Consider the following 21674-nt stretch of genomic DNA (forward strand, 5'->3'; position numbering starts at 1 on the left):
ATATATAAAAGTAGACTATAGCTATAGGCCTACATATATGTGCGTTATTTTATTATTTTTTATTATAAAGATCAATATTCGTAGAACACAGATACTCAAAGTAGGCCTGAAGTATCGGATGCGCGAGATGAAAACTGACAGAATTCTTTTTAGAACGTTAAGAAATTCTAGAGGGAAAAATCTCCCGCTTGAAAGTCGCCGAATAATTCGAATTCTAAGAAGAAGAAGAAGAAATCCTCATCCTGATGTTTGTTCAGAATATTTCCCCCCGCTATCTTAAATTCTGCTTTAAAAAGTCAAGACTGTCTGAACTTTCTGTTCTATACAGACACCCAAAGGCCTAATTAAGTGTTAAATATAAGCTAGGCTATACTGCTAATAGGTTAAAATATTGATAGCTTAATTAAAATGAATTAAAATAATGCAGTTTGTTTGTTTGTTTGCCCTTTAATTACACTAATGTTATTTGTATATCGTGTGAATGAAAATGAATATTATTAATGGCTATAATACAAAATAGCCTGTCAAAGCCTCGATCGCGGAAAAAAATATCAAATAATTGTAGGCTATATATATATTCTACTAATCTTTATTTGTTAGTTTATGTTTTACTAATCTTTATTTTATATAAAACGCAACATAAAAATAAAATAACCTATACACACATACATCAGGTGTGTTTAGGCTATATTAGGTGTGAGGCAGTAATAAAATAAATCCCTCTTCTGATCCATGCATCATTTTTACTTGGAAAGATAAAAACTGGAAAAAGATGGGAAATGTTCAGGAGAAAGTCGCATTTATTTCACGGAGAAGAGCGTAAATCAGCCTGTCATAATTAGAAGAGAGATGAATACTAATGAGGAAAGTAATAAAGATACAAACTCCCCCTTTCTTCTCCTCTCCTCGCAGGTTTATTGCCCTGAGATGTCTGTCTGTGAAATGAATTTGCGCAGATCTGAAACACAAAAGATTCTCCTTATGAATTTTACATGGATATTATGCGGAGAGAGATTAAATCAGCTTTTATCTGGCTCTTTATTAATCATGCAGATAATGTCATGAAGATAAAAGCAGCTGCGCGAGAAATCAAATGATTCTGACCGGAGATTCGGAATATATATAGCCTATAGGCTCGATTTGACGTTGAATGGGTCGAGTGAGAAATTGTTTATGACAAAAGCAATTAAATACAATATGTTAAAATCGGAAGATCAAGTGTAACGAGTTAAAGTAGGTTACCTATATTCTATGAACAATTAAAGTTATTTTTTTATTATAGTCCATATTTGATATGCCATTTTCGTAATTGATTTATATAATTATAAACGTGAAATAAAATGGAATAGAAATAAAAAGTGAATGGTTTTTAGACTTAATTTACGCCCCGATTACATGCTGTTTGTTTTATATCTGCTATTATGGTATTTAAAATATGAAGACGAAAACTGTTAAAATATTATGTTTTTATACTAAAACGTCGGCTATCATTTAAAAAGTGGGTTGTTTCAATCCATGCTTGGGTCAAATATGGCCAAACCCAACCATTGGTTTACATTTTAAATTAAATCAAAAACCGTTTTAACAGTAGAATTTAATTAACAAATGTAAACCAACGGTTGGGTTTGGCTATATTTGACCCAAACATGGATTGAAACAACCCAACATTTTTTTAGAGTGTTTATTGCTTATTAACGGTACAAAAACAAATTATAACAGCCTATTGTTAATAACCATCACCATAAATAATTACAAAGCTATTTTTATTTTTGCTGTCATCATTGTTGAAATCATCACATTGAACTCTGAATGTTTTGTGGTCGCAAACTATAACACCTGAAAATATGCAGTTGTTTCCCTAATTTGACCTCTAAAAATACTTTAATTGTCATGTGAACCTGTTCGTAGCCTATTTTTTTATTTTTTTGTAGATTCTATAGGTTTGTTTTTTTACAGTGTTGGCTATTCAATTATATGTTTGACTTGAATAATTCAGATATGTTCAATCTATATATTTATTTATAAGTACATGCTAATTATGTATTCAATCTATTTGTAATTGCCCTCAGCAACACTTGGTGTGTGTGTGTGTGTGTGTGTGTGTGTGTGTGTGTGTGTGTGTGTGTGGTGTTGTTGTAGGCGGTTCCGCTGTGACCCAACAGCACCAATAGCATCACACGGAGTTGAGGAGAATGACGCGCGCGGACTCCTCAAGAGGAGCAGGGCTCGTGAACGCGATCAGTGAGAGAAGAGCTCGCGCCGGTCACAGCTCACGCGCGCGGCCACTGGATTACCGGAGGATCTGACGGTTTCATTCTGTTTCTCTCCGAACAACCGAAGAAACACTGTTAGTTTCTCTGCTGTGGCCTAACGTTACTCTACACGCATACACAGAAAAGCCCGTTTACTTTTAGTTTCTATCTCGTCACGGTCCGTTTGCAGCAGAAGTCTGGATCTGCCTCTACACTTCTTCTGGACTCCGCAACAGGTCCGAGATCAGCTGAGTCGAGATGCTGGACGGAATCAAGATTGAAGATCAGTTCAGGACTGGAGCAGAGTCTCTGGCACTGATGCTCGGTGAGTTTCTCACACACACTTTACTTGTGTCACACAGTCGTTTCAGAGACACGTCGAAACTAAAGGAAATATATCGGTGACACTTTACATTAAGGTCTCATTTGTTAGCATTAAGCTAACATGAACTAACTATATAGACTAATGTATTTTAGCACATTCATCTTTGCTAACTTTATAGGCGAACTGTTCATGTTAACTTAGTTGACAGTGCATTAACTAACGTTAGCCCAATGTTAACAAACACTACTTTGGATTTTAAAAATGTAATAAATGTTGAAATTAACATTGACTACACTCAAAAAATGCTGGGTTGTTTCATGGGAAATATTTAAAAAATCCAACCGCTGGTTAACATTTTTTAATGAATTTTTTTTTTAACCCAACCGTTGGTTTACATTTTTTTAAATTACATATTTGACCGTTGAAACAATATTTTTAGAGTGTAAGATTAATAAATGCTGTAGAAGTAGGCCATTGTTCATTGTTAATGTTAACTAATATGTTAAGAAATGAAACCATATTTGAAAGTGTTACCAAAATATAATTAAATATGACACCAATTAGGCTATTTTTTTTGTGTGCACCTTTTCACTTTTTTTACAGCGCTTTTCCGCTACAATTAAAAACGATAGACATTCTAGGTATGTTTGCATAGTTAACTACTATAAGTTGGTATAACAATAACGAGCTGTAATAAAAAAAAGAGCTTCTCAAAATAATTAAATATTAGGCTACATGTTCGTCATAGAAGTAGGCTACTATTGTAAATGTCTACTAATGTAAAATATATTTATGTTTAACCTTTAATCGGCGTGTTGTTGATATTGCACCTACAAACCAACAGCTTTCATATCAATCGGGAACATGGATCATGCTTCTGTGGATAAAGGATTTTTTTGTTGTGTTCATTTTTTTGTGTGAAAAACAAACAAAAAACAAAACAGTTATATTAAATAATAGTGCAGAAAATATAACACAAATGTTTAGGTTAATGTTGCAACGACAGTCAGTCAGTCAGAATTACCACAGTAAAAGTGTTTTGTCAGATAACATCGAAATGAACTGGTTCTGTTACATATTTAATATTATGTGAAACACCGGCCAATTTGGCATAATAGGCTATAGGCTATTTTAAGATGTTTAATTTTATATTTTTTAAATAGCTTACAATTCCATAGGCTATTAAATGAAATGTCTGAATCAACCTGATTACATTAGTTTACCCCAACTAAAGTAGGCCTACTTTTTTACGATTTTGAACTGCGTAACAACTGCGCGATTTAGATTTTATTATGGAAACAATTTTTATTTTATTTTTTTAGTGTAGGCTACTCCAGAAAGCGAGTTCAGTGTAGCCTATTTGTGAGTGTGTGTGTGATGTATATTGCTCGTGCGTTGCAGGTTCAGATTGCGCGCATCCGAGTGTGTGTGAAGGATGTCACAGACCCATCTCTGACCGCTTCCTCCTGCGCGTGAACGACTGCTCGTGGCACGAGGAGTGTGTGCAGTGCTCGGTGTGTCAGCAGCCCCTCACCATGAGCTGCTACTCCAGAGACCAGAAACTCTACTGCAAACACGACTACCAACAGTAAGAGCTCGTTCATTCATCTCGTGGCATGTGTGTGTCTTCTGGCGCGCGACGTTTTCTCTAAAGGAGCGTCGCGACATCAGTTAGCGCGCGCGCGCGTGTGTGTGTTCATAAAGGGAATATTTCGAATTTTTGTTTTAATCAAAAATGTTTTTTCACATGGTTTTTTAAGCATAGGCTATATCATAAATTATTTATATTTCGATATTATCAATTTAATTGTTTTAGCAAACTGTCATAAGAACAAGATAGCCTAGGCAAATCATTGTCAAATTGTTGTTATTATTATTTATTATTGTTTTTATTAGGGCCTATTATATCTGTGGGGATATTGTAAAAGCAAATAGGCTACTTAAATCATAAAATATAGATTCATAGGCTAATTTGAACGTTAAAGCACAGTAAATAAATACCTCAAACTAAACGTGGGAATTTGGCCACGATAATTATAACAAAATGAACTGAATAAATGAGTGGGCTAATATTTATAATAATCTTGTTCTTATTGCCGTTGATGTGTCCACTCATAAATCACAGAGCTTGTCGTACAGTTGTACAGTGAATGGTCATTATACTCGCCTGCTCTTTCAAGACCTTTTCTTCAGTCATCGCGACATTATCGCGTTCAGTCTGACGTCACGCGTCGCGTTCAGCTCGAAGTTTTTTTTTAAATAAGGTCTTATAAGCAAGTAGAACTATTTCTGTGTCTTCATGGGTTTATTTAATGTGGTTTAATAATTCAAGTTTTTTTTTTTTTTTTTTACCATTGAGGCCTATATATTATTGCTTTTGAATGATATGTAGCTTATGATAATTTTTAATAGCCTAAACGTTTAGTGTCTTTTAAATTATTTTTAACAGAGTTAAATACATTTGATAGATAGATATATAGATTGATAGATATATTCACTCTAGACAAAGTTTACACAATTGGAGAATTATATGTATTTGTGTCTTTCGCTTATAGGCTAAATTACACACTTTGAATTTTATAGCATAAACATTATATTTACGCTCCAGTCAACAAACTGTGTATCAGACTGTGACCCCTAACTGTGTGAAGTGGCTTTGATTGCATGTTATTTGTCTCTTTCAAAGTAGTATTTATAAAGCAGTGATGAGGTACTTAGTGCTCTTAATTCACACCCAGCTCTGCTTTTTATGGCTCTCTTTTAAGAGAGATTAACAAGCAAAGCCACAGAACGCCTCACACACTCACACACTCACACACCTCCATGTTTAACTCGCACTAATTGAAAGACACGCTTGTAATGAGTCGAACAGTAAAGCTCACTTATAGAGATGTCTCATCCAGTCAGCTGTGAATAATAATCTGCAATTCTTACATTACATTGTTTATGTTGTCGTGTTAGGTTTTTTTAAGTGATAAAACAATAGTATTTGGACTCTTCGTGGTTGTCAATTGTTAGTTGAACGTTCATATTGTGAAGCGTTTAATTTAAGTGAGTGTTTTGTGTGTGTTATACTGTATATATTCCTCTTGCTTGAGGGTATAGACAGTGATGTATCAGAATATGACTCTACACATGTATGGTATGTTGTAAAAGTCGAACATTTTCTAGTTATGTTATTTACTGCCATTTCTGTTTGAATTTGTGTTATTCTGTGAATTTTACATGTCTATGTTATCAAATATGAGCTGGAATGTGGTGTTTCGTGTTGATTTCACACTCGGCTCATGACATGATAAGGCATGCTCAAACTTATAGTTTTAAAGCATATTTTGTTCCTATAATATCCAAGATCATAGCGATTCTGGATGTAGTCGGCGCTGCTGATTCTAGAGAAGCTTCTTTTCAGTAAAGTATGGAAATCCTGTATATTTAAGGACAATATGCTATTTTTTTCGCCAAAATGTATTATAATTTCTGTACTTTTGATTCGTTAGTGGGTTTTTGGCATGTTGCTATTATACTGCATACATATAAATGTTGAAATATTGGGGTGTGTGTGTGTGTTTATCCCATGGCTATCTAAAATATCCTGATTCATAAAAATATAATATAATGTAGAATATGTATAACATAATCATATAGGCTATATATATATATATATATGATTTTGAAAGGACAAGATGGTGATACAGTAGTATGCTTTATTTCAATGTTATAATTTCTATACGTTTGATTTCTTTGTGGGTTTGTTGCATGTTTTCTGTAAAACGTTTTATTGATATTGGGATTGCGATATTCTGCTTGCACAATTTGGTTTTAACTAGAAATGCTCAAAAGAGCAAGTTTTCCATAAAGTCTGACATGGCTGAATCCCAAACCCGGAGAGGCTATAAACAGTGCTATAGACGTCTGTTCACGAGAGAGAAAATATCTGCCACTTTACAACCACTGGTGGACCCTTAGGAGACATATACACAAACACAAGGCTTCTTTCAAAACTCTTTAATGGCTTTGACTTCCACGCTCAGTTCATTAAACGGTTCTGGAGCGTCGATGTTTTGGGTCGGGTCTAGCTGGAGTGTTTTGTTCTGAGATACGGAGAGCTGGAATTCCTGAGATCCTGAACCCTGATCTTTCATAACGCAACTCTCTCCTCTTTCTATGTTTGGATTCTGATGCACAGAGAAATATCTCCGATTACAGAAACAACAAACATGCTTATTAGCCCTTCAGAGATGATGTGGGAATTAGACGTTTGCTTCTCTATAGCCTGTTCCATCACTGGCCCCTAAAACTCAATGTCATTGTATTAAACATATACCCAACACATGCTGCACAAGCTTTTAACTTCACTTTTCATCAGCATTTTTGCCCAATTACTTTTAATAAGCTGGCGTGGCAGTGATAAAAAAAAAAAAAAAAAGTTTTTTTTTTTTAAGTGTATAGATGTAGTGTTCAGGAGCCTGTTGACATTTTGTTTTTATTGCAATGACATTCTTTAATCGTGTCTTAAGTGTCCAGAGGGCTGGATTTCAGTGTTTAAAACATTACTTAATCTGTAGAAATATTAATGCATGCAATTAAAATGATATAATCTGGATATTTTATATGTTCAAAATCATATTTCTTTTATATTTGTGACATTTGTTTGTGTTTAGAGGCAGATTCCTGTTGTGCATATACATGACAAATATTGACATGATGCCAGCTGTTCAATGCTATTTTGCACAATAAAAAGCATTCAATGCAGAAGGTGTAAAAAATAATATAGACAATTCTCATAATGTGTTAATGAAACATTATACACCAGATAAATACTGTATTTTAATATTATCCGGATTATCTTTATGATTATCCAAACGGTTGTACAATCGTTTTTATTGATTTATTAAATACAGATATGACTTGATGCAGGGTAATTATCAGATCAATATAAATTGAATAATGTCATGTTTTTAGGATCGTGCTTTTCTACCACATGTGTGACCCTGGACCCTTTTTTTTTTTTTGGGGGGATTTTTATACATCATATAAAAGCTGAATAAATACGCTTTCCACTGATGTGTGGTTTGTTAGGATGAGACAATATTTGGTCGAGATACAACTATTTGTATACCTGGAATCTGAGGATGCAAAAAAATCGAAACATTGAGAAAATCTCCTTTAAAGTTGTTCATTTATGTTGGCGATTGTGCTGCATTCACTCACAAAAATACATGTTTTATATATTTATGGTAGGAAATTTACTAAATATCTTCATGGAACATGATCTTTACTTAATATCCGAATGATTTTTGGCGTAAAAGAAAAATGGATAATTTTGACCCATACAATGTATTGTTGGCTATTGCCACAGATATACCCGTGCGACTCGTGACTGGTTTTGTGATCCAGGGTCACATATGCCTTATTCTTTCCAGCTCTTTATAGAGGAACAGGTCATTTGCTGAGAGTAGAGGCTAACGCACGAGCAACAGTAAAAACACAAATATGTTTTTGGAGCAGATAAACTGAGATGGCAAAATCTGTTAAGGAACAATAACTAAACAAAGCATGATTCTGCAGTTTCCTATAAATGGGATAATAGATGTGTCTGACTCTGAGCGGAGGGTGTGTTTCTCCTCTGGCTCATCGCGTGTGTGTGAGATCGTGCAGTCTGCACACTGTGGCCTCCTTTGAGAGAGAGTGTGAAATATACACACACACACGTGCGCACACGCACACATGCACACATGCACACACGCACACACACCATGTTTTATGGGGACTTTCCATGATAGACAATAATGATTTTTATACTGTACAAACTGTATATTCTATCCTCTAACCCTAAACCTTCCCATCACATGTTTTTACATTTTTTTTAAAACATCACTTAGTATGATTTATAAGATGTTAAGACACACACACACACACACACACACACACACACACACACACTACACACACACACACACACACACACACACACACACACACACACACACACACACACACACACACACACACACACACACACACACACACACACACACACACACACACACACACACCCTTTCTTTCTTGTTAGGCTGACAATCACTCAGATGCAGTATTATTTACATTTAAATTCATATAATATTTATTGATTTATACAGTTGATATATTGATATATTTTTTATTTTTGTATAACTTATTATTTATATTTCATCTTTATCCCATGGCTAACTAAAACACTTTTTTATATATATATATATATATATATATATATATATATATATATATATATATATATATATATATATATATATATATATATATATATATATATATATATATATAATATGATTTTCACCTTAGGTTGAATGTGAGTCTCTGATTATTGATGTTAGATTTGTATCTCTATAACATTGTGATTTCCATATTTCCCAGTAATCTGGCTGATGTCTGAGATCTGTCAGTAGTGCTGGTTGTATGTGCATTTAGAAGCAGATTTCATCAACTAAAGGACTTTTGATGTTCTGTTTCCCTTGTTTTCTATTGTAAATGATTTGTGGATATGATTATTAGTTGTTCTGGAAGCTTGTGCAGGATTCTCGTTCTCGTGATTCTGAACTGGTGTGTTTCTCGGTTCTGTGGTTTTCTGGTCTGTGAGACGTCACCTCTCGGCTCTTCTGTCACCCGGCCGTGAGGAGAGGTTGGCACGGCTCTGTTAAGTGCTGTGTACCTGCAGGCCTGCTCTCGCACCCCCGTCTCACATTCTGCCCGTGCCTGAGGAGCGGGTGCAGTCTTCTCCTTCACGGAGGAGAGAAAGACTCTCAGGAACATGTGAGAGTCCACAGACATGCAGAAACACACGCCATCTCAATGTGGCACGTCTCAAACCGGCACATTCCCCATGATGCCGCAGTGCACAGAGACGTATAGCGTTTGCAACCCATTTTTACCACTTCCCTGAGATCTCTTTAAAAAAAAAAAATATATATATATATATATATATATACAGTATATGTATATATATATGTATATGTGTATATATGTTATATATATATATCTATATATATACAAGTAACAGTCTAGATAACTAATTTTAGGTAATGTATTCTGACTACTTTTAGATTACTTTTATATATAAAAAATATTAAAAAGAGAGATGATAATGAAAGAACTGCAGGGGATTGATGAAAAGATAATACTTAATTATAAAAATATAAAAATAAAATGAATCATTTAAAAAATAAATTAAGAAAGGAAAAAAGTATAATTACTGAGCATCAATAAATTATGAATCATTTATTACCATTGTGTGAATAATATGTAATCATGTAATCCATAAAAAAAAGTTACTGTAATCTGATTATGAGCATTTAAAAATGTAATGTAATCTAATTACAGGTACTATATTTATGCAATTAAAATATATACAAATGAACATAAATATAATAAATGAATATAAATAAATGTATACACGTGTGTAAATACTGAATATATGTGTGTGTGTGTGTATATACAGTATACACATATATATATATATATATACACACACACATTTCTAATAATTAGAGGACTATTATATAATAAAGTCAATTATTAATTACCTAACTTTTAAATCCTATATTTAAGTAGAATCAAACATTTCTGATCAAATTCTCCCAAGAACAAATAGTCCGAGCTGCTTTTATCCACGTTCATTTTATACCTTTTATGTCTGTTTTGTATCTTTTTTTTCTTTTTTTTTTACTATTCTAAAGGAATTTTGTGAGAAACATCAATGAGAAAGTTGACGTATCGAGGACTCCAGTTCGCTGAGTTCTGGAAGAGCGACATTTGAGCAATACCTTCTTCCTCGCTGGCCCCCGATTCCCGAACGCACCACCCAGATTCCCTCTGTCTTTCTTGTGGTCTCTTCTTCCTATAATGGGATTAGCAGTATGACCCCCGCGTTTCCGCCCCGGCTGTAGAGTCGAGCTCCACACTTTTATCACTGACTGTGACACTGAGCTCCCCTGTCGCTTTGTGCCCACCGGAAGCCTGTTCCCTAATCCACTTATTCGTGTGGAGAATGAAGGAAAAGAATGAGAGGATGGAACAATATGGAATGGAAGAGGAGGGACTCTGGAAAAGACCCCCTGCGACTCTGTTCTTAAACCAAATCAGAGAACACGAGATCGATATTATGAGGCTTTAGACGCACACATGTGTGTGTTTAAGTTGCCTCTTGTTCTTCAGCACTGGCCACAGATTTATTTTGCAGCTGTTTTGCATAATGAGCTCTGAACGGTATAATCGAAAGTTGTCCCAAGCAAATGATTTACTATATAGTTTTATAGGTGCTGGTTTTAAGTCTCTTGTATTGCTCTGTGCTCACTTTGTGCTTGCATTATCAAATAATTTCCACATTTTTTTATTTAACAATTTTGTTTGTTTATTTTACACATTTATATAATATTTATTTATTTATTTAGCTGCTTTGTTTATTTATTTAACATTTATTATTTAGTTGGTTAGTTAGTAGCTATGCAAGTCTGGGTCCTGATCACCCTTGTATTTATTTATTTATTTATTTGACTATTTTGTTTATTCATTTAACATTTTTTATATAACATTTATTAGTTAGTTAGTTAGTAGCCATGCAAGTCTGGGTCCTGATCACCCCTTATTTATTTATTTATTTATTAAACTATGGTTGTTTATTTAGCATTTTTATATAACATTTATTAGTTAGTAAGTTAGTTAGTTAGTAGCTATAAGTCTGGGTCCTGATCACCCTTTATTTATTTATTTATTTATTTATTTATTTATTTATTAAACTATGTTTGTTTATTTAAAAATTATATATAACATTTATCTACAGTATAAGTCTGGGTCCTGATCACCCTTTATTTATTTATTTATTTATTTAACAATTTTGTTTGTGTAACATTTTATGAAATATTTATTTATTTATTTATTTAACGATTTTATTTATTTATTTACTTCAGTAGTTAGTAGCCATAGTCAGGGTTCTGATCACCCTTTCTTTCTTTCTTTCTTTCTTTCTTTCTTTCTTTCTTTCTTTCTTTCTTTCTTTCTTTCTTTCTTTCTTTCTTTCTTTCTTTCTTTCTTTCTTTATTTATTTAACGATTTTGTTTATTTATTTATTTACTTACTTGCTTACTTCATTAGTTAGCCATTAAAGTCAAGGTTCTGGTCACCATTTATTTATTTATTTAACATTTCTGTAAAATATTTACTTACTTCATTAGAAATTTGCCATACAGGTTTCTGATCACAATTATTTTGTGATAATCGTGCAATCCGTTACATATTGTTGTTCTAGCGACTTGTATTGTGCATTGTTGTAAACACCATATTTTACCATCTAAAGATTACCAAGGCTTTACAAAAGCCTCCGAAAAGAGTTTAAAACAAACACTAAGAGATGTTTTAGTAGTGCACAAAAGATTTTGTCACATGCACCTGCTAAAAAACAACAACAACAAAAACTTTTTTTATGACTATGAATTTTCATAGACTAAGAATATTGGTATTCATTGGTACAGTTTAATCAACCAGAACCTGTATTAGGCCTATACATAATCGGTCGTAAGATGCATCTCGGTGTTGCTTTGCATTGAAAACCGATCTCAGATTCCAGCTTCCACTGTCCTTCATTTACTCAGCCAGCTGTTGTTGGTCGTCTGTTAAACAGATGGAGTGAGGCGAAACTCATTATCTCCAGCTCAGGTGCACAACAGCCTGTTTCGACCTCCAGTGGGTCAGAACTAATGTGTGGGTGACAGGTGGTCTGCAGGACACCGATCCGGACCACATTCCTTTACACCTCAACCGGCCCGTCTCACAACAGACAAGATTTTCATCATGACAGAACAATTTCAGGCCTGGTTTTCTTCCTGTCTCTCTCTTGAATCCAAGAAGTGACTTAAACTGCAATACATCGACTGGCCACTAGAGACAGGCTCCAAAAGAGAGTCAATTCCATAGACCTCCCATGTTAAAATGCCCAACTTTACAACAGAAAAAAATATGTTTACAGCATGGTGCAAAAAGTGGGTTTGGTGTATATAGCTAATTTTGCCCTTCATGACAACTATGAGTGGGGTAAAAAAAAATATAACTCATCTGTTTAAATTATATTAAGCCCTGAAGTTCTGCATAATTAAGGGCGTGGCCACTTGAGTGACAGGTGGATTGCGGCTGATGTCACTACTAGCCGTTTGTCTGCTGTCTGTTAGCGTCACGTCACCTCAGCTAATCCGCTTCTTTGCCCATTTCCGGTTATCCGGGAGTGATGCGCTGCCAAGATGGCGACGGCCGGCTCCGCCCACTTTGGGCTTCAAAAGTGCTCTTCAGAAACCTAGGGGTGATGTCACGGACACTACGTCCAATTTTTTTTTTACAGTCTATGGTTTTCATGAGTCTGTCACACCAAAGTGCAGCAGTATATTCACCTGTTTCAGTAACGTGACGTTTCCCTCTCATCAGATCATAATTAGCACTGACCAGATTATCATACACTAGTGTTCAAAAGTTTGGGGTCGGTAAAATGTTGGAATGTTTTTAAAAGACTCTTTGCTCCCCAAGGATGCATTTATTTGATAAAAAATACAGTAAAATGTCATGACATGTAGCGCCGTTGCTCTTGGGCGGCCCGGGTTCGAGTCCCGGCTCATGGACCTTTCCCGATCCCGTCACCCGTCTCTCTCACCTTGCTTCCTGTCAACTCTATACTGTCCTGTCACAAAAAAAAGAAAAAAAGGCAAAAATCACCAAAAACTAATATATACAACAACAAAAAATACAGTAAAAATGTTAATATTGTGAAATATTATTACAATTTAAAAGAACTGTATTCTATGTGAATATTTTGTAAAATGTAATTTATTCCTGTGATTAAAGCTGAATTTTCAGCATCATTACTCCAGTCTTCAGAAATCATTCTCATATGCTGATTTTCATCTCAAGAAACATTGTCGAAAACTGCTTCATATTTTACTGGAAACCGTAATACATGGTTTTTCAAGATTCTTTGATAACAGCATTATAAATCTTTTGTAAGATTATAAATGTCTTTACTGACTTATATTACAAACCAAACCTTTTCAGTGGCGAACATTGGAGTGATCCAATGATCAACGTTTTCTCTGTTGATATGTTTTTATATTCATTACTTTGCCTCATTGATGTTCACAAATATAGTGGATGAATGGAAGACATTGTGCGACTGAAACAAAACAATACTAATGCATTTAAATATTTTTATTAATATCCCATCAATGTCCACTGCCTTAAACCTTTCAACCTTTAACACGCCTCTTACTTGAGTAGTTATAGTAAAAAATGATCGGCTTTTATCTGATGTAAGGAAAGGTAAAGAGTTCGTTCTCCAATCAGTGGTAATATCTTAAGCCGTCTAAAAACAAGTCTTTTTATGCCTTCTGTTAAACCTCTCCATAACTCTCCTGCAAATGAGGAGGCAAGCAGGGGCGTCACGTTGTAAAAACCAAGAGCTCAGTTTTATTAGAAACCGCAAGATCTGCTGTGCTCCCTGTCTATCAAAGGGATCAGGGCCGTGTATCCGGGTGTAAATCCAGGATCCCGGGCACAGCGGGCCACCAAGGCCTTCGAAACATGCTTCAGCTCCTGTGAGTTTGTGGAGACGAGTAAGTAAACCGCAGCCGTAGAGGCTGCAAAAACAACACTCGGTGGGAAGTGCTCTCCGGATTGTGTTTCATGCCTCCCGTGCAAAGACCCACGCAATACTTTCCTCTCCTCCCTCGCGCCGATGCTCCTTCAGCTCAAGGTGATTTGTAATCTGGTTTTCCTGACCCTGAAGGAGCTTCAAACAGAACAATCTTGGCCGGGGTAGGAGGGTTCGGGATGCTTGGAGGCGATGACAGCCGGCAGTGTGCCGAACTTTAAACTTCTCCGTCGACACTCAGCACACCTTAAAGTCCTATTTGTACTCTATTTAATTTAGTTTCTGTCTTGGTGAAACAGTTGAGATATTGGAAATATGCCATTGGAGCATATAGTTCCTTCTTTTTTTTTTTTGTCACAGAATATGTTGTTTAATTCACTGTACACTCTTAAAAATAAAGGTTCTTTATTGGAATTGATGGTTCCATTAAGAACCTTTTACCTTCATGGAACCTTTCCATTCCACTAAAGGTTCTTTATAATGGAAAACAGGTTGTTTGGGTTATTAATATGTTCTTCACACTGAGAAAAAAAAAGGTTATTTTAAAGACCCACTGTGGTGAAAATCCAACTTTTAATGTTGTTTATATGTCTATGTGGTGTTTTTAATATGCTTTAAGACAAACCATGTGTAAATTCATAAGTCGACTGCATTGCTGAGTATTTTCTCCTTAAAACTGCAGTGAACCAAAGACAGTCTCAAAAACACGCTTTGAAATCGCTGGTGTTTCTGATGTCACAAACTACCTTGTAACCAATCAGATCAATGTGTGATCATCAACCAGTGGATCTCTGAGCTGGTGTGAGTGAGTGGAGGTGGGGCTCATTTGCATATTCATAGAACCGCGTTTCTGTCAGGACCACTATCGTTGAATACGATTGACAGTTAGCATACAGTTTGGATTGGCGGTATGGTTCTGTTCTGGGCAAGAACTCCCTGCGCATCCATGCAGTCTAGCATGAATAAGAGCAATAACCCCCCTTAGGGTAAACAGAACAGAACCAACATGAATGTATTGCAGTTATCACTAATTCAAGATTTTTAAAGTACAACATGATTTGAGAATTTATTCTGATTCAAGGGGAATCAGAATGCCAAATCGTGACTGGGCGAGAGGAGGAGCTGGGGATGGAGGAGGAGCTGGGGAGGGAGGAGGGTAATTCGCTCCTGAGAAACGCGATAGCTGCTGATAATACTGAAGGAGCTTATATATGTATACAGTGATAGGCGTCATATTCCTATAGGTAGACTTCATTAGCTTGACTAATGACCTGCCAGAACTGACACTGCGCTTGATATACTAAATGAGGCAAGGGTGCAGAGTTACATTTCAAGCTATTTTAAGGCATGAAGACTTTTTTTTCTTTCTTTTTTTTTTTTTTAAGGAAAAAACGTTTAAATATGTAATTTTGGTGATCAAAGAGTTTTAAGGGATAACATTATTGACTACATGCATGCTCTCTGAAAGGTTATTTGGGGAACCAAAAAGGGTTCTTCTATGGCATTGCTGTGAAAACTCCTTGCTTTTAAGAGTGTAAATTCATTTGAACTGTTTTTCAGATGTTTCCTCTGAGAGAAAGAGCTCCGTAATCTCATACGTGTCTCGTCTAGAGTTCCAGAACTGTGTCTCAAACTGTGCTCAGATTCTGCAGTCAGAAGGCAGAGATTTCAGTTTGAACTTAATAATGTCTAATTTGTGTTTCTCATTCAGTCCATTTTAGGAGCAACATCTGAGATAAAGCACTAAATGCCCATTCAAAGAAACTGGTGCATGTGTGTTAACTTCTAGGCCACAGCCCCATTGTAATCAAGATCTTTTTTTTTTCTTCATGTACAAGATTCTCAAATCTAGTTTCACATTACAAAATGTTATTTAACAAAATTTTTCAAAGAATTAAAGATCTTTAATCCAAAGTCCAATTTTCATTTTAAATACCCTGCATATGCATCTGTGTTTCTGTACTCTACTGTTTAAAAGTTTGGGGTCAGTATAATAATAATTTTTTTTTTTTTTTATCAAACTTAAATTTGGAAGGGATGCATTACATAAAAAAAAAAAAGCAACAATAAAGACATTTATAATTCTGTTCTTTTGAACTTTCTGTTCACCAAAGAATCCTGGAAATAATGTATCTTGGTTTTCATAAAAATCTAAAGCTGTTTTCAACATTGATAATAATAATAATAATAAATGTTTCTTGAGCAGCAAATCATCATATTCGAATGATTTCTGAAGGATCATGTGACACTGAAGACTGGAGTAATGATGCTGAAAATTCAGCTTTAATCACAGGAATAAATTACACTTTAACATATATTAAAATAGAAAACAGTTATATGAAAGCATAATAATGTTTCACAATATAACTGTTTTACTGTTTGTTTGTTTTTTGACAAAATAAAGGCAGCCTTGGTGAGCAGACGAGCTGAAGCTGAGTCTTTTGAACAGTAGTGTACACTGTGTAAACTGAATATACTGAAAGACTAAGTGATATGAGACTAGCGTGAGATCAGCTTATCTTCTCTTTGTATGCTCTGTGATTCTTCGTCATGCTCCATGACTGCTGTTGCACAAGCTTTGAGGGTTGATTTAGGATCTTTTGGCACACTCTCCTCCTGTTCTCCGTGACCTTACAACACCTCGCAGCGTGAGGGGTTTGCCTGGTACCGATGACCAGCTCAAAGTAGGGCATGTCTTCCCCCTCAGCGGCCCAGAAATAGCCTGTAACTTCACTCTGCTAAATTTGAAGGTTGTGCGTCAAAACTGATACATGCAATCGAAAGTGAGTGGACTTTTTTGACACCAGCCCACTCCTGAGTAAACCTCTTTAACCATTGCTACAGAACGCTTTAAAGGTGTGGACAGGATAATGTGACTTCACTAAAGGGCTCAGGGTGCGTTAAGGGTTAACCATAATCACTATTATGCTGAAATGGACACAATCCTCCATGTTCACAGAAACTTGACATGCAATTGTAACTTAAAATTAGGTGTGTCAAGCTAGTATGAGATTATATGCTAAAATGTTCTGCTGAGTTAATTTGACTTTTAAGGGCATTTGAATATACAGTCGATATCCTGAAAGACATGATTAGATGCTAGAAGAGAAATTGACTACAATTGAAGTGCACTGAATTAAAAATTCAGTTCCATTCATTTGAAATTGAATTGATAGATGTAGTGAAAAAGATGCAAAATTGCAATTTGAATGTCAAGTCAAGTCACCTTCATTTATATAGTGCTTTTAACAATATGAATTGTTTCAAAGCAGCTTTACAGTGATAATAGGAAATTAATTCCCTGGTAATCCAGAGTTCTCGCGAGAGCACACGTTGAATTTGCTCAGCGAGTTTACTCCGGCGTCGAGTAATGATGCTCATTAAATATGCCCTTGTATCCGAGCTGCACCAATCACATCGGGTTATCTGATCTAGGCGGGCCAGAGGCGAGCTAAACGACAGCGCTGTGACGTCGAAGTCATTAGTGAACATTGCAAGATGGCTATGGATGAACACCAGTTGTTTGAAACGGCTTTGGCCGCTACAACGAACGAGTTAAACTTGGCTTTTTATCTAAAAGAGGAACAGAAGACGCCGCTCGAATCGTTCCTTTGCAAGAAGGGTGTTTTTGCTGTTTTGCCGACCGGATACGGCAAGAGTCTAATCTACCAGTTAGCTCCGCTGGTAGCTAAGCGTATGGGGCTTATTGTTGTGATTGGTCGTAGTGTTATCCAATTGCGTGCAGTGAGATTTTCAAATGCATGCTTGGTGCCGCCCCTCGAGCTCGCCGAGTTTCATTAGTCAAAGCCAGACCATTAATCTTTCAGATTTAGGTCTGCATTTCCAGGCTAGGAAATTACAGTAACAGAGATTGTTTTGGCTTTACATCAGCTCTAGGATAAAGTTAGTTTTGATTTATTCACTTCCGTTGCAAAGATCATTAGTTATTAACTTAGGGGCCGCTAACACAACACCGTTCTAACAGAAAACCCCCAATGCGCTCCGGCCGCTCATCCGCACAAAACAGTGTCTGGTGACTCGAGAACACACTCCCGGAAAATAGGTTCGCGAAAACGCAGACGTCGCGCACACACACGCATCACATGTTCAGTCCATAGGTATGCGCATTTGAATATATATGTGCGCAGACGTGTAGTCCTTCTTTACAAATCAACCCTCAACAAACTACTTGTCTGGCCTTTAATAATTTATAATACAGAAAAAAAAAGTCGCGTCTGCGTAGCCACGCGAACCGGAAGTATCCCCAATGTAAGGAAGAAGACTTGCAATTGAAATTCAAAGAAATTCATGACTGTATTTTACTCGCAATTGCTGTCCTGCGGCAAAACATGATGACAATTGTGTTTTAGACCATGGGATTGTGAGTGCGACCTGGACGCAACACTGAGTAGCGGGATATTTTGCTAATAAAATGATAGTGCGAGAACTTTATTATGTCTGCTCTCTCGGTATCATCTTGTGAACTTTTTAGTATGTTTTGCAAAGTTCAAGTTCAAAGAGTTTATTGTCATATGCACAGACAGAAAGCATGTTTCCCTGTACAATGAAATTCTTACTTTGCCGTCCACATTAAATGTCATAAAATAAATACAATAAATACAATGTCATACAAAAATAAAAATAGCACAAAGAAGAATTTCTTAATAGTGAATTTCTTAATAAAAGCAATAAAAGTGAGATAGTGCAATTAAATAGAGCAATAAAATTAAACCGTTATATCCATGGTTGCAAACTCCTATCGACTGTTTAGGAGTCTAATGGCAGAAGGAAAAAAAGAATTCTTCAGTCTTGAAGTCCTGCATTTCACACTTCTATACCTCCGTCCTGAGGGTAGAAGTGTGAACAGTCCGTGCTGGGGGTGGGAGGGGTCTTTGAGGATGGAAGCAGCTCTCCTGGTGACCCTGCGGTGGTATATGCTCTCTAGAGAGGGCAATGGAGTCCTGGTAATCTTCTCTGCAGTCTTCACCACTCTCTGCAGGCGTTTACGGTCCATGACAGTAGTGCTGCCGTACCACGCAGTAATGCAATTAGTCAGGACACTCTCGATAATGCAACTGTAGAAGTTGTTGAGGATATTAGACGACATGCCAAACCTCCTCAGCCTCCTCAGAAAATACAGCCGCTGTTGGGCCTTCTTAACCAGCTGCGTGACGTGTGGTTTCCAAGTGAGGTCCTCACTAATGTGGACACCCAAGTATTTAAAATTGCTCACCCTCTCCACTTCAAGCTCCCGGATGTACAGTGGCTGATGCATACTCCTCTCCTTTCTCATGTCCACTATCATTTCCTTCGTCTTCTCCGTGTTGAGGATGAGATTATTGTCGCCACACCATGACACCAGACTGGCCACCTCCCTCCTGTAAGCTGCCTCATCGCCGCCAGCAATACGTCCTATCACTGCGGTGTCGTCCGCAATCTTCAGGATGATGTTATCCTTGTGGGAGGCGACACAGTCGTAGGTGAACAGGGTGTAGAGAATGGGGCTAAGTACACAACCCTGTGGAGTGCCAATGTTTGTGATAATTCTGGCTGAAGTCCTATTACCAATCCTGACCGACTGAGGCCTGCCAGTCAGGAAATCTAGGAGCCAGTCACAGAGTGTGGGGTGCAGACCAAGTGTGGACAGTTTATGAATGAGTTTATGGGGAATGACCGTGTTGAAAGCGGAGCTGTAGTCGATGAAGAGTATCCTTAGGTATGAATCCTTATTTTCCAGATGAGAGAGGGAATAGTGGATGGCAGCAGCAATGGCATCAGAAGTGGACCTATTGGGCCGGTAGGCATACTGCAGGGGGTCAAGAGTGTCTGGTATGCTGTTCTGAATGTGGGCCAGCACCACTCTCTCGAAACACTTCATAATGATCGGAGTGAGTGCCACTGGCCTATAATCATTCAGGCAGGTGGGTGTGCTCTTTTTAGACAGGGGGACAATGATCGTGGTCTTAAAGCACGAAGGAACAGTGCACTGGCTGAGGGAAAGGTTGAAGATGGAGGTGAGAACATCAACTAGCTCATTGGCACATGTTCTGAGGGCCCGCCCAGGGATGTTGTCTGGTCCTTTTGCTTTGCGGGGGTTGATCTTCCTCAGAGCTTTGTGTACCTGGGTTGTTGAGACGGATGGTGGAGGGAAGGCAGATTGGGTGGTCCATGTGTACGTGGGCCCTCTTTCTGCAGTGTGGCTGGGGGCCTCAAAGCGGGTGTAAAATGTATTGAGGTCATCCGGCAGGCTGTCTGTTAAGATGATGTTGTTGGTGGTAGTCCTATAGTCTGTGATGTGCTGCAAGCCTTGCCACATCCGCCCTGAGTCAGCAGTGGAATAGAAGCTGTCCAGATTCTCTCTGTACTGCCTCTTAGCCGCTATGATGGTTTTCCTCAGTCCATACTTCGCAGCTTTGTACTCGGTCTCATTGCCTGATCTAAATGCAAGAGAGCGAGCACGCAGCATGTGACGTACCTCAGTGTTTATCCAGGGCTTCTGGTTTGGAAACTTCCTAATTTGTATGGTGGGCACGATGTTCTCGACACAAGTGCTGATGTACCCAGTCACATACTCAGCATAATCCTGTACACTGACGGAAGAGTCCTCCAGGGTGGCTGCAGCCTCAAACACATCCCAGTCTGTCAGGGCAAAACAGTCCTGCAAGGTGCTCTCAGTCTCTGGGGTCCAGAGTTTAACCTGTTTGATGACCGGGTGTGCTTGTTTCAATCTTTGTCTGTAAGCAGGGTACAGGAACAAAGAGATGTGATCTGAATGTCCGAAGTGGGGGCGGGTGCAGCCCTGTATGCACCACGTATATTACTGTAAACATGATCGAGAGTGTTCTTATCACGAGTGGGAATGTCCACATGCTGGTGGTATTTGGGGAATACAGTCCGTAAGCTGCACTGGTTAAAGTCACCAGCAACAATAAAAACAGCGTCAGGATGAGCCGTTTCTGATGCGCTGATGACATCATGAAGTTTGCTGAGTGCTACCGTGGGATTAGCTCGCGGGGGGATGTAAACAGCGGCCGAAAACACAGCAGTAAATTCCCTCTGTAGATAATAAGGACGGCACTTCAGCAGTAAAAACTCCACATCTGGGGAACAGTATTCATCAGCCGTCCGTATATCACCACACCATGAGTTGTTGACAAATACACACACACCTCCCCCTTTAACCTTACCGGACGCTGCAGTTCGGTCCCCTCGGTGAACAGAGTGAGTCTGTAGCTTAATGGCGTCCTCTAGGACTTTGTCTGAGAGCCAGGTCTCGGTGAAAATCAGGGCGCAGCACTCTCTGATTTCCCGTTGAGTTGTAATCCTGGCTCGTAGCTCGTCCAGTTTGTTTTCCAGGGACCGCACATTCGCTAGCAGGAGGCTAGGTAGCGGTGGTCGGCTAGCGTGAGCTTTT

At 37.4% G+C, this 21674-nt stretch overlaps 1 protein-coding gene across 1 annotated transcript in view; it reads left to right on the top strand.

Annotated features, from left to right (window-relative positions):
* Window positions 1–2173: 2173 nt before the first annotated feature.
* The window catches only part of lmx1ba (LIM homeobox transcription factor 1, beta a), a 61188-nt gene continuing 41687 nt past the window's right edge, over window positions 2174–21674 (top strand). The window contains exons 1-2 of the mRNA XM_082171146.1: window positions 2174–2577; window positions 3979–4165. Of these exons, the coding sequence (XP_082027272.1) occupies window positions 2511–2577; window positions 3979–4165 (254 nt within the window). The 5' untranslated portion in view covers window positions 2174–2510. The remainder of the gene's footprint in view (window positions 2578–3978; window positions 4166–21674) is intronic.

This window comes from Leuciscus leuciscus (assembly GCF_965113295.1).
Source record: "Leuciscus leuciscus genome assembly, chromosome: 5".
Lineage (NCBI taxonomy): Eukaryota > Metazoa > Chordata > Actinopteri > Cypriniformes > Leuciscidae > Leuciscus > Leuciscus leuciscus.